The sequence below is a fragment of the Chelonoidis abingdonii genome, chromosome 1 (genome assembly GCF_003597395.2).
Source record: "Chelonoidis abingdonii isolate Lonesome George chromosome 1, CheloAbing_2.0, whole genome shotgun sequence".
In the NCBI taxonomy this organism is placed as follows: Eukaryota; Metazoa; Chordata; order Testudines; family Testudinidae; genus Chelonoidis; species Chelonoidis abingdonii.
Genome location: NC_133769.1, coordinates 203,441,380 through 203,459,189, shown reverse-complemented (window position 1 = coordinate 203,459,189; position 17,810 = coordinate 203,441,380). Strand labels below are relative to the sequence as shown.

Sequence of the window (17,810 nt, the reverse complement as noted above, 5' to 3'; positions counted from 1 at the left end):
TTCTCTAGTTGGCCCCCAACATACCTACACAACCTCAGCCTACCTGGATTGAATTGCAGCCAAGTTACCTTCTTCCAAGCCAAAATCCAGGCATAACAATGGATAAGCACCAGCCAGTCCAATTAAATATATAGAGGGAAATGTCTTCCACATATTGGAGACCTCTCATCCCATTTTGTCTCAATGGCCTCTCCTGCACATTAACTTACTTTGATTAAATATATATATTTCAATGTATACACAAGGCCATTGTGGGATATAGTGAGGATTATATGGCTATAACTATAGAATACTGCTTTTCTCAATGCTGTTTTTAATCATAAAACTCAAAGGCAAGCAGCACAAAAATATTTTAATATGTTAAATAACAGAGTAGTTGTTTTTAGCCAATTCAATCAGACTACTTATGATAACAATTGCTATTCCTAGCATTAGGTGTTTGCAGGATCAGTTGTAAAGGCCTGATCCTACAAATCTTTATTCACATGAGCAGTCCTTCAATATATCACATGTAGAAGCAAAGATTTCTCACACAATTAAAAGTTTTTGGCACCAGGACCTTAACAGACAAGCTAAACAATTCAGACAATAGCTGACCCAGAGAATAGTTCTATTTTAGGCCCCAATCCTTCAAACAATTAGGCATGTGTATAATTTTATTCATATGAGCAGTCCCATTAATTTCACAGGGACCACTCCCCAGAGTAAAGTTACACAGGTGTGTAAGTGTTTGCAGGATTGGGGACTTGAGCCTTTTTTTTTTTTTTTTTTGATAGATTGTACTTTTATTTTATATGGGCCAATTCTGTTAAGGTCTACATCTTTTTTCTTTTCTCAATATTTTTCCTTGCTCCTTTTCCTCTGTAAAATATGCTCAAAAACACAAGCATTTAAGCAATTCAGAACAAGTATATTTTTCTTCATGTTTGCCCTTAGACTATTTGCATGCAGTAGCTGTAACTTGCATTGCATTCATGCTCAGTTTTCCCTGAGCAATTTATATTGTTTAAAATTCATTCCTAAATCTGCTTTCTCATATTTCCAAAGCTTTTGCTTAACTGCATTAGTTTAAAAAGCTCAGTGCTTTGTGGTCTAGCAATCCTGTATGACAGAAACAACCCATAGTAGCTAGAGAGTCATATGTGGTTTGTTTACAGCTGTAATAAACTGATATTAAAATACAAATATAAGCAGTGCAGTATGCTAACTGTTAATCAATAAAATACAAGTTGTGACTTCTGCTCTGAACTGATTCTTACGCGTAACCTTCACAATATCTTATGACAATTCTTAGCCTTTGGAACACTAAGAAAGATTATCTTAGCAAAAAATGTTGCTTAATATATGTATAATTTACATTCATATATAACAACCATCATTTCACTACTAACTGTCATTTTATTCATTCAGCCTGTTTATTTCATTAACTTCTATTATTTCAGAGTATTTACAGAGAATGAGTCCATCCAGAGATTTTCACCATACAGTAGATTCAAATTATATTTCTCTGTTCATCATGCACAGATCAGTAAAATCGAAGATGATAAATTAAATTAACCAAAAGATTAAAACATTCTTACTACTGCCTTAACCCTGATAGACATGTAATATACAACATTCAAGTTTAACTTTATGAATTATCTCCATCATAGTATTTACCACATCGACTCCAGTCTTATATGACTCCTTGTTACAGCTTATTTTAATATAAAGCCTGGCTTCAAACTATTAAAAATGCTTTATTATTACTCTTGGGTTAGTAATACATTTCTTTTCAACATGGATAATGCCAGCTAATTGGTGCAGGGTTAAAAGGATGAAATATTTCCCATGTCTTCTATTAAACATGGAAATTTTGTGTTTCCATTTTCCTTTGTGTTTCTATTTCATTTCCATTTCAACCGACTAATTCAGATTAAGAAAGGATCACTAATGAGTGAAATTCAGCTCAGTATACTAATGAATTTTAAAACTAAAATGTCTCTCAACCACCTGACTAAAACTGAAGAATCCTATCTGATCCAAAAAAACAATCGAATTCTGTAGGTGTGTGTATTGTACAAATATGCAGATGTTACATCACTGAAATTATTCTCCTTATCTATTCAGTGTCTATAAAAAAGTTCTCCACCACTAATATACCCCATATATAATAAACATAGTATTTTATAAATCCCCACTTACCTTTTTAATTGCTCCTGAAATTATAATGAAATAGATCAGAAGTAATTTAGGCTTGAGATAATTTAGCACAAGGGAAAGTTGAACAGTGAACAGTTCACTGCAATGATTTAATACTACAAGTGGCAGAATTAAAAAAAAACACACAAAACCTGTTCTTGTTAAATGATGAGGTTTTAAATAGCTTTTTGATTAAATCCTCGACCTTATTATTGCTTAATAAGTATATTTAGTAACCCATGTATCCTTCATTCATTTTGTTATTTAAGAATATATTTTATATTTGGCACTGAAAGTTCTGTGAAGATACTGTGTTGTAAACACATTTCGAACACCTATCAAGATCCTACCCTGTTAGTTCTGGGGGAAATACTAAAATTGCATCACCTATATATGTTACTAAAAAAACTGGAAACTATAGAGAGACGAAAAGCCATTCTAAAATGAAAAAGTTGTTCCCTTGTATAGAAAGAACTGCGTCTGTATGATGGATAAGAAACTTTTCGTTAGGGAACGGGAGATACCGCTCAGGACGCGTCGTAAATGTGGTGGTAGTGTGTTTGCAACGCGGGGAGAGTATGCAGCTTCTGCTTTCCAATAACGTTTAGCTCCCAGTAAAGGGGAAATGCAGCTTCTGGGAGACACCGTGCAGTATACAAGAAGCCGGATCATGAAAATATGAAGTGTGAGAATGTTCCTACATGCAACAACGGAGCAAATTTAAAACAAATGTCTAGTGAATTTGAAAGATAACAGGCTGTGCTCATCTCTGTTGAATTAAATACCCATCGGAAGCCTTCTGCAGAGGATTATTGGCTAACCAAACAGGCGGCATATTAGGAATTAACCCCCCCCCCCAAACATGCTAAGAAAGGACATGAATTTCACGTCTCTGGGAGAATTACACTGAGAAATAATCCATGTTAGCTTCATTTTGTGTAAACAAGATCCGGCGCAACTTTAGTGCTTTTCCTTTTGCTAAAAAAAAAATTATATTCCTAGCACCAGCCTTGTAAAGCTCCTCGCCTGGGCTCTGGTTGTGTTTGAATGGGAAGTGTTAGCCCGGTTGAACTTTTCCCTCTTCTGTCATGAACAGAAGGGCACTGCGAGCTGGACAGCGGCTGGCGATTGAGCCGGCGGGGTGCGGAGTGTGGAATGTGCCCCTTTCTGTAACTTGGGTGGCACACGCCATCATAACAGCTGCTTTCACGTGGGGAACGGGTGTGTTGCCCTGCGCTTCTTGCGCAGCCCAGGCTTGGCTGGCGCAGGGAATGACAGCGCGGAACGAGATCGCCCTGGCGGTGCTGGCCGCAGGGGACACGACTAATGGGGGGTTGTGAGAGCGGCTAAACACGCCTAACACGGTTGTTCCTCTTCCAGCCACGTCTTCTCGCCCCCAGAGCGGGCGCTGCCAGGGACGCGTCCTGCGAGTTGAACCCCTGAGCTCTTAGTTGTGTGCTCCGGGATCAAACAGTTTTGCGCCGCCACCTGATCCTGTCCCTGGTTCCCGGCTTGTTAGGGCTGGAGGGGGGAACTAGTGAACCCCTCGCAGCAATGGCCCCCACCCTGGCTAGCTGAGCCGCCAGGCGAGGATCGCGCTTTACCAGTTACCCGCTCAGCAGTGCCACACTTTGCAGATGTGAACTGGGGAAAGAGGCATTTCGCCCAGAGCCTGGCTCAGCCGAGCGCTAGATACATGGCAGCGTTCATCACCCGGGCTCCTTTATTCTGCTCGGGATCTGCTCTCGGGCAGCCTTTCTCTGGGGAGAGGGTGCTGTGTGTGTCTCGGGCAGCCTTTCTGTGGGTGTGTGTAGCCCGTGCGAAGCTGTGGGGAAAGACCTGGCCTAGCTCCGGCATGTTTTGCACCAGAGCGGGCTGAGCTGCTGCGGCTCCCTGTACATGCGGAGCCAGCTTGTCCCATAGCACAGGGCAAAGGAGAGCCGGGCTCGTTCCCCGCCTGCGCCCTGCGGCTTTGCAGGAGAATGCTGAGGAAAAAAGGCTGCTGGCCCCCTCTACTGTCGGCTCCGCATTGCTGCCGGGGGGAGGCGGTGCAGCGCCACCCCCTTCCTTGGGGTTTATTTGCTGTTTGCTTTTGTATTAGGGGGTTGGCTTGGTGGTTCCCCGCTCCCTCCTCCCACATTGCGCAATAAACCGTAGGCAGCTCAGAGACTCAAGGCACAAGCCTCCAGCTCGCTTCCTCTTTGCTGTTAAAGGCAGGGCCTGTCCCTCCCGTTACCACAGTACAGCTTTTAGCAATGGTTTGTATTAACGAACGTGCCTGCTCCCCCACTTCCCCTCAGCCATTGGGGGACCAGCTGTTTCTGCTCGCCCTCATCCCTGTTCTGAACTGCAGTCTCCCCTGCACCATACCGCATATATCCCTGTGTATGGGAGCAACTGCTGGGCCCTCCCTTGCAGCTGAGGCCAGGCGTGGGGTGGAGGGTAAGGAAATAGCCCTTGATGTGACACAGAGAAAGACGGGGGTGGAGGGGAAAGGAGCAGCTTCAGGGAAGAAGCAGAGGACAACTTTGTGGCCTCTAAGGCCAGTGGGGTATCTCCTGGGAAGGATAAGGAGGCAGAGGAAGGGTTGTTATCTCAAAGGAGTGCTGGCTCTGGCATGGCCCAGAGATGTAATTTCATTAAATGATTAGCACAGTTTTAGGGCACGGCTTGTTTAAATGCTGGTGGTGGCAAGGAGGGTATGGGCCAAACAGTTTCTGCCAAGTGTTAGCTCATGTTGGCCTTGTCTATACTTGGCATTTTCCCCCACAAAATGTCACATCTTTGCTACCAATTCAGCTCCCCCAGCCCTATCAGCAGGAGGAGCACTAGTGTAGAAAAAGCACCAGCAGAAGCCAGCCTTGGTAACCCCTGTTTTATTTAGCTCACAAGAGTGTGAAATTTCAGGGGGGCAAGGCTAGCCAGGACATAGTCATGAGGGAGGGCAGCCAGGGCTTTGCAGCATCCTCTGCCAGGAGTGATTTGTATTTGGCAAAGGGCAACAGCTTAAAAAAAAAAAAAGAAAACAGAAGAAAAAACAAACTAAACCCATGCCATCAATGTCCAGAGTGAAATGCTATGAACAGAAATCCCACTACTTCCATTTTGACTATGGGCAGTCTAACAGCATTGCTTACCTTCATGTCCTAAAATAAGCAGGACTTGTAAAGGAAAATACCCTGGATGCAGGGTGGCCAGTGCTGTGCTCCCTGTTTGAAAATTGGAGAGCTGTGTTTTAGAAGTGACTGGATCACCAACCCCACCATAGTGATGCAGAGGAAACTGTATTTTTTGGCTGGGTCTATGACTTGAGCTGTGACGATGGCACTACCAGAGTGGTCATGCAGGGGCAGATCCTGAGAGGGAGAGGCAAAAGGGGACTATAATAGTAGTTTTGAGAGGCAGGGTAGGGGCCCCTAGCTGTTGCTAGACTGGGGGAGTCACTGGGCTCTCAGGAGTGATAGGAGATCCTAAGCAGGCCAGGTGAAAGGACAGTTGGAACAAACTCTGCTGTGGTTAAAAAAAAAAAGAAAAAAAAGGAAGTGAATGCTTGTGCAAGCTATAGTTTGCTGGGCCCACAATGTTACTCAAACCTCATTTATCTCTGGGACTGTGTAACAGCAGGAGGGCATGGTGGGGAACATAGGTAGTGCCATTCACCCCTGAATTGCCATAACCCCTTGCTGGCTGAATATTTTGTGACTGAAATAGCATGATTTATGCCTTTTTAAAACGTGATTTGCAGCCATATCTATAGTGGCCATTTGCCAAAGACTGCAATTGTCCTGGCCTCCCCTATGAAAGAGATTCTAGAGAGACAAGGTGGGTGAGGTAATACCTTTTATTGGACCAGCTTCTGTTGTGCACATGTTAAAAGCTCAGGAGTATGGAGGACATTGAAATTGTATAAACCTGAAAGGACCCGTAGAGGGAGGGAGGGAGGAAGAAGTGACAGATTAAAGTAGGGGTGGCAGAGGGCGGCATAGCCTTGCAAAATTGTGTTTGTCCAGACTGTGTATTTTGGAGCAAGTGGGTGCAAATATCATTACACATTTCAATATAGTCAGTCGTGCTAAAGTTCAAGTGATTATATTTGGTGCCTGGGAGAGTAATTTTTCAACGCAAGACTGATTAGGTACAGTTAACCCTGCCCTAATCGACATCCCAGGAACACACCAATCATCCATTGCCTAGTAGAGGTGGCCTTTTCAGATAAAACTGCAGTGAAACCCTGGGGAGGGGAGGATTCTGAAGGGCTGGCTTAGGCTAGGGGGTTGCTTGTCAGCTGCCATTCTTGGTGCTGGTGTCACTTCATACAATATCCTTTAGCATTAGCAAACCACAGTTAGGGAGCTGAGTGCATTGCGCACAGGGCTACTGCCGCTGCCCCAGCAGCCGGTGTTTGCGGTGGGGGTCTGAGGAGCACCAGCAGCCGCACATGGTCTCTGCCTCTGTGTGTGTGTTGTGGTGGCCGCGGCATCCCATTGACGCTTGGGGTCTTTACAGTAGCTCCGGTGGCAGCGCCCGGGCCAATTCCAGGAGCTCCAGGACTGGAGCCGCGCCCTGGCCGATACCGGAAAGGGATCTGATTGGCCGGCGTCCTCCTCATATGCAAAAGAGCTGAGGGAATGACATTCCTCCGCACTCTTACAGTAAAAGCAAATTCATTTCCAGTCAATCTCCATTCATAGAGCCAGAAGGGCGCAAGGAAGGTGGGAGGACCAGGCTTTCCAGATCAGCATGAGCAAACAAACAGCTCCTCACAGAAGGCCATAAAGCTGGGTAGCCTGTGTTCAGTAGGCAGCCATGAAGACGCTTTCCCTTTGATTCCTGTGATCACGTGAAGACTTTCAAGCTGTCTCAGCTTTGGAAATGGGCTTTTTTCAGAGCTATCTCCTGGGCTGGATATTTTAATTTCTACCGCGTCTGTGAACTTTTGTCATTGTTTTCTTTGTGTGTGTGTGTGTGTGTGCGCGCTTCAGCTCCTCTTTCTTTTCGGAAGGGACGCTCGCAGTCCTTTGCAAGCAGGCATTAGTTTTTGGTTGCCAGCTTTCAGTATCGATCTCGTTGAGGCGAAAAGAGAAAAAAGCGTGTCTCCGAAAGCAGAGTTCCACCTGCTGTGGTTAAAATATTGTCAAGCAGCTGGCTGCTGTGGCCGAATTAGAGGAAGATTGTCTCAGAGATTGCAAGAAAAAAAAAAAGTTGGCAGTGACTCACCAAACTGCTGCAGATTGTTAGTTGACTTCTGAAGAGTGTGTGTGTGAGAGAGAGAGCGAGAGAGCGCAAGAGAGCTGTTGCACACACCAAACCACAGAGAGAACCCACAATTTGACCAACATCCCCAAACCCACGTTTTCATGTGTGGACTTTTTAGCCTCAGAGCTTGAGATCGGCTGCGACCTTTCTAAGACTTAGGAGAGAATTTGTACCAAAGGCATTTATATCTATATTGAATTCCATGCACTGAACATTTTTTCAAAATTACTGACAGATCATGACACGAGTACTTCTAGAGCAACGCAAGTCGAACTACTGGAGCTGATTTTCAAGGCTACTTAAAAAAAAAACCCTGCCGAGACCATTAATGGATTTCTATTGTGTTTAAATTCTCTACAGATTATACTGTAAATATTTGATGAAGTACAGTATGTGTGTGTCTGTGTATATATACATTGCTATAGTCAGCTGACCTTTGACAATCGTAGCTCGCGCATTGTACTCTTTGAAGACTGAAGCCGATTTTCGCCATTTTAGAGAGCGGCTGTTGTCTATGGAAGACACTGATGTATTTTGTATTCTATTGGGACTTTAGAAAAATCACCTGGAAGAAACTGATAGGGAATTAACTTCTGGGAAGCCCCAGGTTTTGCTTGAGTGTCTGAACGTATGTCTTAGCTTTCCCCTGCCTAACATTTCCTCGGTGTGCGGGATTTTTGGAGGGAGCTTTGCCTCTAATAACTCTTGTACCAGCCAAAGACTAACTGTGCAGCCTTCACAGTACACTCCCGTGCGGAAGATTGTTTCGATTATTGGAATAACTCTTCTGTTTCGCAGGCCGAGGACGCCAAAGAGTTAAAGCTCAGTTTATTCGCTGCCTCAGACTGTTCAGAAAAATTAACTTTGGAGCCAGGCATAGAAACGATACCCTCCCCCCCTCCCCAGTGCTAAGCCTGTATCCGTTTATGTTGGTCTCCAGAGGGCTGATCGCTGAAGAGTTACACTCGTGTCGCTGCTTTGTAAGAACTCTTGGGAGATTTTTCACTCAACAGGCTTGTTGTGATGCGTATCCCCGTAGATACCAGCACCAGCCGCCGCTTCACGCCGCCCTCCACCACTCTGAGTCCGGGGAAGATGAGCGAGGCGCTCCCGCTGGCCGGCCAGGAGAACAGCGGCGCCCTGGTGGGGAAGCTGAGAACTGCAGACCGCAGCATGGTGGAGGTGCTAGCGGATCACCCCGGGGAACTGGTCCGCACCGACAGCCCCAACTTCCTCTGCTCAGTGCTCCCAACGCACTGGAGGTGCAACAAGACGCTGCCGATTGCTTTCAAGGTATTTGGCCTTTCAACACTTCTCTGAGGGAGGCATTAAACCGGAGGGGGGGAATCAGTGGGAGCCGGGGGGAAATCGGGACAATATACAAACTCCTGTGGTATGCACACGGTCAGACTAGAAATGCAGCGTGCATCTCATGTAACTCCTTCCCGGAGCGGGGCTGTTAATCTGGCCCCCTTTTAGTGGGGCTCGTGGAGTTTAGAGATGTATTTTAGGCGTAGTCCCACATAAGGAGGCCGGAGTTGCTATAAGGACCGGCTTTGTGTATCCGAATTCACTGTGTTGCCCCTTATGCAATGTGGGTGCACTGGTGAGTATAGCGGGCCCGCCTATTTAACAGTATTAGTTTATTGATTTGCTAACATGAGTTACTTTTTGTAGAGCTGGGAGAAGAGAAGCGTGGGGGCAGAACACTAGCTTTGGAGACTCTCTCTCCAACCGGTCTGTCTCTTCATCTCATATAATTCATAAACATACCATTAAGGAGTGGTTCTATAAACAGCAAAGAACAAGGAGCTGAGTGTGTCTCCATACCTTGTGTAACAGGATGCAACACAATCAATCACAGGGTGGATACAAGTATCAATAGCCTAAAATGACCCTTTCTGGACGGTAGTGTGTTTTGTACATAGAAATAACCCGCGACAATGGGAACAGGGCACATTTAAAGCATCGCAGTTTGGGGTACTTCTTGATTAATATGTCTGTAAAACCATGAAGTATTACAGGCCACAGTGTTCAAAGTTCTGTGTAAAGTTTCGCACTTACACTGTGTTGAAGACGCCTAAATAATGGAAACTAAGAGGTGCTAAGCCTCCATTTGTGTAGAGTAGCAGGTGCTCACCCCTTTTAAAAGTCAGCTCTTTTTTATTTTGGTACCTTGCTTAGGCAGCGGTTTATTCTGAGCAAATAGCGAGTTAGAAAATAATTCGTTTGTTGTTAAATATATCAGTGTTTTTCCAGATTATTTTTTAACTCAAGCCCACCTTTGGCAGCTCCATCTATGAAAGGTGCTGGTTTTTCTTCTGATGGAAGTCACTAAAACTTCTGATGGGAGTTCGAAACACTCGCGTAAGGCCACTTATTTATGAATGCTGCAGTTCTTGCACAAAAAGGATGCATGATCTCGCGGTTTCATAGACCATCAACTTTCCACCGAGGGTGGTGGTTTAAAATTAACCGAGAAGAGAGAGAAGTTTAAAAGCTCTTTTTCTCTTTTGATTTTATTCGTACTTGGAGTTACTGTAGTGCACTTACCAGCCTGTCTGAAAACGTATGACCTTTTTCTTAAAACAAAAACAAAGAAACAAAAACCCATACGTGTAAAACTTTAGCAGGACCCATCTAAGAGATATGCTTGTTCTATATGCTGAAATCGAGGTAAAGTTTTGTGTCTGCCTCCCTGGATAATCAGTACAGTGTGTCTTTTACAATCAAGAAGAGTAAATAATGTAGATTACATTTAGAATTCTCTGCTGCTTTTACATTTAGAATATAATTGCTACAGCTTTTCTTGTCTATATGGTCCGAGTGCCTCTTATTTGGATTCAAGTACTCAGTCCCCCTTGCCCGTTTTGTTTTTTTAAAGACTTTGGCCTATAAAAAAAATTGTTTATAATGCTGAACTCCCTCCCATTGATGTATATGTCTCCAACCATGAAAAAAACAACCAAACGTTTTTAATTGTCCCCAAGGATGAGTCCCCTTTACTCCCTAAAGCCTTTAATGGTTACATTTAAGATCGGGGGTAGGACAGTTTGAATTAGCCTGTTCCTTTCACACGGGACAGGCTTCTTTCCACCAAGTTCACCGCTGCCAAACCAGATCAGAGCAGTATCCACTGATCATGTGGGGTAATCAGTTGAGCTCTTAAAGCTTTAATACGTATCAGAACAGGGCTTTTAGGATAAGCACAAGTGTTTATTTTGCTTCCCAAAGGTTTTGTTTAGGAAGAGAGGGGAGAGGTGGGAGAAAGGAAGATCAAGTCGGAATGATCAGTTCCGAAAACCAAATCCCCCTTCACGCACTTTGATGAATTTTTATACCATTAACCATACTAACCTGTACACAACTGCAGTTAAGTAGCTGGGACGCTATAACACTACAAGGCAAAGTTATTGCTTTAAAATAGACTGAAAAAAAAAACCCCTCTGGGTCCCTAAGGGAGCTAGAGAAGCGAAGTCTCGAAATCTGGCTGATACTTTTGAATTCACTCCTATTTCAATGCCCTCCTCGGCACAGGCTGCCCAGCGTGGCGTGTTTGAAACCTTTTTCTCTTACCCTGTATTAGAAGGCGAATGAATCAATAATGTGATTCATACCCAACGCCTGCCCCGCTCCTTCTAAACGTAGACTGAGCGCATAGTATTTCCACTCAGCCACCTTTTCTCCCCTAGTGCCTCCGAAATTTTGCTGTCTGGTCCTTTCTAGAGCTGACAGCTCAGCAGCTAAAAGGGCTCAGTTCCGCGCTCCTGTTTCTGAGCGGATCGTTTGTAATGAGATGTTTGAATGGAGAGAGAGCTCAGCCAGGTGAACCGCCAGGCTTGGAGGCGGGGAAGGGAGGGTAGATTGATGGGGTAACCTACCCTCAGCTTCTTTTCTGTTAGGAACTCGCGCGTTGTGTTTTAAATAACTACCCCCCTGCTACATTTATGAGCAAAGTAGGGGAGTCAAACGCTCTAACCTGGCAAAATTATTCATTTCTAGCATTAAACCACACACACATACAAGCAAAGGTACAGCGTTTCCTGGTGAACCTCTGAAATCCTATGGTATGTGTCCACCTGCTTTTTGACTAGCTCTGCAACTCCACTCCCTGCTCACCGTCACTAAAACTCCCCGGCTAGTGGGAACTGCAGGGGAATGAAATGAGACCTATTTGACTGATTAAAAAAACAAACGCAATCTGATTGTAAAGATTACTGTGTGTTTTCCAAATCGTCCCTTTTGAAAGTGTTCCGATCCACTTGAAAATAATCTATATCGTGCGAAAACTGGGTAACACATAATACCTAGTTGCACAGAGTTCGGTTCAAATCATCAAGATCCTATGCTCAAATATAGGAGTGGGATTTTTAGGGTACTTGGTAATATTCATACAAACCAAGAGATTTCTACAGATTGATACACTGTTCTTACATTCCACACAATGAAATAAAATAGATTTTTTTAAAAATAACTTATTGCATATAGTCTTTAGAATCAGAATTCCATTTTAAACCAAAAACATCGAGGATTTTCTTTCAAAATAAAGGAAAGTTATAAGGAATTTAAATATTGTAAATTGCAATGATTGATGAAGTTTAATAACAAATTGTAATATAGGTTAATTATTCAACATACTAGGAAATCATCTGAATCCTAATTTAAAAAGACCAATTTTGTTTGTTGATGGACCAAGATTGGGAGGTTTAGATGGCTGTGGCATGGGTTTGCTGATATTCTGCCCAGCTCTCTGAAGATATATTTTTAAAAGCTGAACAGTAAAATAAAATACTAGATATCTCCAGTCAGCAAGTTCCTACTTATTTGTTTAGTCTGTTTTGTAATGTAAATGTTTGTATTTCGTCAGTGCCTATCGTTTATGACTTTTCATTCCAGTTTTTCTTTTTTCTTGTGTGTACGCACGCATGTTTTTATATTATTTTTATAGCAGTTTCTTCAAATAGCTTATCATAGAAGTTGTCTTTGGTGAATTGTAAATATGGTGAATTTTAAACATATTCTTTTTCAATTTAAGGGCATTATCTCAGTAATTCATGAAGGTTTGTTCTCCACTTAATATACGCATTCAAAATTCCTTAAATCATCACACAAATACTCACTCATGTAAAACAGGGTTTTCCTAGATGATCTTCCTTATACCTGAAGTCTTTAATAAATGTAGAATAATTATTTTATGACAGGCTTTAAATAAAAAAAACTTGGTAAGCACATCATGATTGTGGTTCATGATTATGGATTTTGCGAGCCAAATTGCCACATCACACAATAGTCTGGAGAGAGAAAACATTGCATGCCAAGAACAGGAGGATTTGAAATACATAGTGGTGATAATACAGCATTTATGTACAGATGAGAACAAAAAACTAAAGCATGGGCTGCTGAAGAGGGCTGGGGAAGAGGAAGTAGAAATATATGCACAAAGAAGGAATTTCAACACAATAAGCACAACTCCATATGTGGAATCAAGAATAAGGGTTATAGTCTGTTTAGAACACATCGGAGAACATTAAGGTGCAGAGTGTAGCCTATGTAAGGGAAGGGGAGATCAGAGACTTTTGAAATGGTATGGGAATTATTATGAGTAAGAAATAAGTATAATAAAGGGAATAGGTATAGGACCTGTGGACCTGTTTAGAAATATCAGTGTGATGTGAGAGAAACACATAAAATGGGTTGTGAAAATTAATGAGACATTTGAACTACATGAACATGAACTAGAAAATGCTAAGAGGAAGAGAAAAAATCAAGCAGTACCTCTGAGGACATGAAGCAGGACTACTTACTTCCCCTTAAAATCTATAAAAGAGGAAACTAAAAAGGGCTAGATTTTATTATTATCATTTTATTTTATTTTATTATTTCACTGATGTACAACTGGTCTAAGCGTGGTCAGAACTGGGTCTTGCACAAGAGTTTAAGATGAAATTAAATACTAAAATGGTTAATGAACATGAGCACTGTGACACAGTTGAGAGAAATCAGGAAAGTTGAAGCTAGAAATCTAAATGTCATGTAGCACATTGTGTCAGAAATGTAGAATCATGTATGTTCTTAAATATTAGGTGATATTTTGTAGATATTGGCACTGCTGAAACACAATGGAAACATTAGTGACAGAGCTTAAGCCTTCAATTTAAATGTTTTGGGTTTTATCAGTTCACATTACAATTTTAACAAAGGTTTGGGACCATTCTAATTTCATTAACTTGCTTTCTTGTTTCTAAAAGGAAAAAAGAAATGGTTTTGTGAACAGTGATCAAATGTATATTTTGGATCTGATTTCCCACAGCTTTGCACTGGTTTATCAGCATTGAAATCAATGAAATTACATGGCACAAAACTGGATTGACACTGTGTGGAATCAATTCTGTTATGTCCAAGAGACAATAGACCTGGTTTTGCTCTTGCACTAATTTTATACCAGTGTAATTCTATTGACTTTGCTGGAGTTATTCCGGTCCTACTCTGATGTAATTGAGATCAGAATCAGGCCCTGTTGTTTTGAGTTTTGATTTATTTGTGTATTAGTAAATATAAATGTATGCATGTTATGTGTATTGTACATATTTATGTGCATTTAGGTGGTTTAGACATATATAGTTACACATATTTGTATCTGGCTCTGTAAGCTACATTTGGAAATATATCTTATTTATTCCAAGTAGCTTTTTAGTTTATATAAATTGTTGCTTTTCCCCTTTTCATCAGGTTATTTACTGATACATTTAACTTACGATGACTGAGGATTCTTCTATTTAATCTTTCAGGTGGTGGCCTTAGGTGATGTCCCTGATGGGACACTGGTCACAGTAATGGCTGGAAATGATGAAAACTACTCTGCAGAGCTCAGAAATGCCACAGCTGCCATGAAAAACCAAGCAGCAAGGTTCAATGACCTTAGATTTGTGGGTAGAAGTGGAAGAGGTACGTATTTGCTCACAGCTATATTTTGACTATGTTTACTACTTGAGTCAAGTTTCAATTACTTAGGGACAATTTGAACACAAGATTTGTCCAACTTCGGCACTGGAAAATCCTGCAAGATCTGGCTTGTGCAGACTCTCACAGTACAGAAACTGAGCACACATTTTTATTGTTTTACATAAGGCAATCCTCATTATGCCCTACACTTCCTAGCAGTGTTCTTGTTTAAAAACATATCCAAAAGACTATCCTGATTGTGCCCTTAGTTACATGGTGCAAGCTCATCAGCTTCACTGAAATCAAGATGATTTCATTGGTGTAACTAAGGGCTGAACATAGCCCCTACTTCAGATTATATTAATTTGTGAAAAGGGCCACAGCTTCAGCTAATGTAAATCAACATGACTCTATTGTCCAAAACAATGGTTGATAACTCCACTCCTAAGGGACAATAAATCTTTCTATGGTAAGGATAAAACTTGTTTGTGCAGGAGTCAATGTTCTGGGTGTGTGTGGGGGGCGGGGGGAGGGTGCAGGGTCCTTCCCCCCAGGCTGTGGAATGAGCTCGCTCAGAACCATTCCAGACCTTCCCCATCTTCTGCTCCAAGTGCAACATGCGCTTCCTTGATCTTGCTTTCTCTGACTTTAACCATATAGCAACATGTGTGTATATGTATGTGGGGGGAGGGGTATCCATACAGGTTTTTTACATATATATTTTACATATAAATTCCGCCACAAAACACTCCACTGCACACACTTATCCCACTGGGTAGAGGAGGAGACATGGCAGATGTTAGTTACATTGATTAATGTAGGGCACTGAGATACTACAGTGATGAGCATGGTATAAGAACCTGAATAGACTAGAATGGAAGACTTCACTGGCTGAGGATCTGGTCCTCTGTATCTCTTTGGTAACTTTTAATTCCAAGTAAGAATAATAAGGCGTCATTGCTATATGTAACAACTGAGATTTGAAATTGATATAGAACATAATTCCACCCCCAAAAGATGCTAAAATCCATAAATTATAGTATTAGCACACACACAGTTCATTCATTAATACATGAACAGATGATACAGGGCCTGCTTCAATGGGAATTGACTTCAGTGGGCTTTAGTTCAAGCCCATAATCATAGAAAACCCAAATGGTAAACAGCCATGTTTATATAACGAGATAATTTTATGAACTCGTCTTACACTGTTCTCCTAACTCATGTAATTAGTCCCATGAACTGTTCATGTGAATAGGGTCTGTTTGCCTGAGTAAGGATGGCTGGATCAGGCTCATAAGAGAAAAGTTGATGAAAATTTGAAAATATGGCCTTCCAGTTTTAGGGTAAGGCACTAAAAAATACTTCATATTCAGTATGCTTTCATAAAATGCTTACAAATATATTGTTCTTCTGTTAAGTTCTTATCCTAATGTGAAGTCAAAACATAAGATTTGGCTGACTAAATACTATATTGTCAGTTAAGGATAGTTCAGTGTTGTAAAATTTATAAACGAAAACTGACATTATCTGATGCAGTCAAGTAGGTTAATTTTACTAGTTGTTTTGAGATCTGTTGTCTCTTTGGAACTGGACAGAGCCCTTTCTGGCTTATTGTTCTTCCTCACCTCCATTTTTTATTCATCTGTGTACTCTCTGAGTGACCTAGTCTCCTCCTGATATGTGTGTGCATAACTCCTATAAACATGAACGGTGTTATAAGCATACTTCAGGAGGATTGCATAGCTGGCCCATTCCTGTTCCTTGCAAAGCTTCATAATTACAGTGGGAGTGCGATCAGTCTTTTGATGAGGAAGTTACGCTAATTATAGACAGCAGAATTTATTTGCTTTTGAAATGAAACTCGTATTTTGTAGATTTTTTTTCTTATATAAAATCCATGTACAATTTGAGAAAAACATACCCCCTGGAACAGATTTAAAGATGAGACATACATTCAGAAAGCAAATACATTTTATGTGTAAAATATCCAACCAGACCTGAAATGTCCTGTAACTTCATTAGCCTGATATTATTCAAAGCCAGTTGTTTGGGTCAGCTTCACAATCCAGTTGGTAGAGGGGAAAAACTGCAGTTGAAAATGTAGCTTAGTAATGCTAAGGAAGGATAATAATAGGGTAATGCAGGGATAATTATATCCATTTACTGAAAATATAAGAGATGCTGTAATGCATAAATGTATCAGTCATTAAACATGTTCATTTATTATATTAAAGGTTCCACCTTTTCAGTAAATGGTATTTGCATTATGATTCAGAGATGAGTGTTTAGAAAACATTTTGAAGATTCAAATGAATAGCTGGCAAAGTGGTTGAGAAGCTAATAAAAATAGACTTGCAGTTTGGTTCCTGGCCATGCTAATGAAGCTAGAAATCACAACTGTGGTCTGTGTGATTTTTCAAGGTCAAAATTTGATAGCTGAGGGAGAACACTAGTTGTCCAAAAGAAAAACCTTGTAGGGAAGATTTTTGTAACCATTTACTTTGCTAATACCTTTTGGCTGCTAATAACAACGATCATTTACATACAATTAGAAGTTTTATTTAAAAAAAATACTGTGCTTGCTGTGATATCTTAGATAAAAAAAGTTATATGGGGACCTTGAATGCTACTAATCAGTCTTGGAGGTTTAATCTCATAAACTCCATTAGCTATTCAAATTTTGAGTGAATGACTAATATATGTTTTTGTTTACTCATACAACACTGAACTGTTTTCCAAAGGTGTGGCTTGTTTGCATTTGGGTGCATGATTTCTGATGTTATGTTCTGTTGCATGTGCATAAAGCCTAAATATTAAGGTAGCTGCTGCATCAAAGCACATTGCTTCTTTTGATTCTTTAGTGTAGGAAAATCAAGTGAAACTCTGTTTGCTGTGTAATATTTAAGCTTGGGTAAATTCAGCTCCTAACAGTGGTAATGTGATGCCAGTTATACATGAACTGCCACTGGAAGCTTGAGTCAGTTATGGTTATTGTGGATACCATTTGTGTGGTTTGAATTACTTGAAATCACTACTCTGATGTAACAAAGAAGGGCTTTACACTGTGACAATTCAAGTTCATGCCTCACTTTCTCTTATGATGTGTCAGTTTTCGTCGGAGGTGTAAACATCACTGTTAAAAACCTCACAGAAATGTTGACAATCCACTTCTCATTTTCAGAGGATAGAAAATAATCATTCTCACTAATTTTAACAATTACCCTTAATTCTGACCCTCAGCGGTGCTGTAAAAGGAATGTGAGACATTAACTGTAAATATAGGTAACTATAGCTGTTATTTCATGAGTCCTTGTTTAAGATCATAGGTCAGATTCTCATCTATGTAAATTGACAATGCTCCATTGACTTTAATAGAATTACACTAGTTTACTCCACTTGAGGATCTGGACCTGTGTGCACATTGATGC

The 17,810-nt window shown here is 41.3% G+C and overlaps 1 protein-coding gene across 5 annotated transcripts in view; it reads left to right on the top strand.

The window, feature by feature from the left end:
• RUNX1 (RUNX family transcription factor 1) overlaps positions 1-17,810 on the top strand; it is a 203,260-nt gene that overhangs the window by 108,584 nt on the left and 76,866 nt on the right. For all 5 annotated transcript variants that reach the window (XM_032778425.2, XM_075073660.1, XM_032778410.2 and 2 more), the window contains 2 exons: positions 8,477-8,730; positions 14,226-14,382. In XM_032778425.2, coding sequence (XP_032634316.1) covers positions 8,477-8,730; positions 14,226-14,382 — 411 coding nt within the window. The remainder of the gene's footprint in view (positions 1-8,476; positions 8,731-14,225; positions 14,383-17,810) is intronic.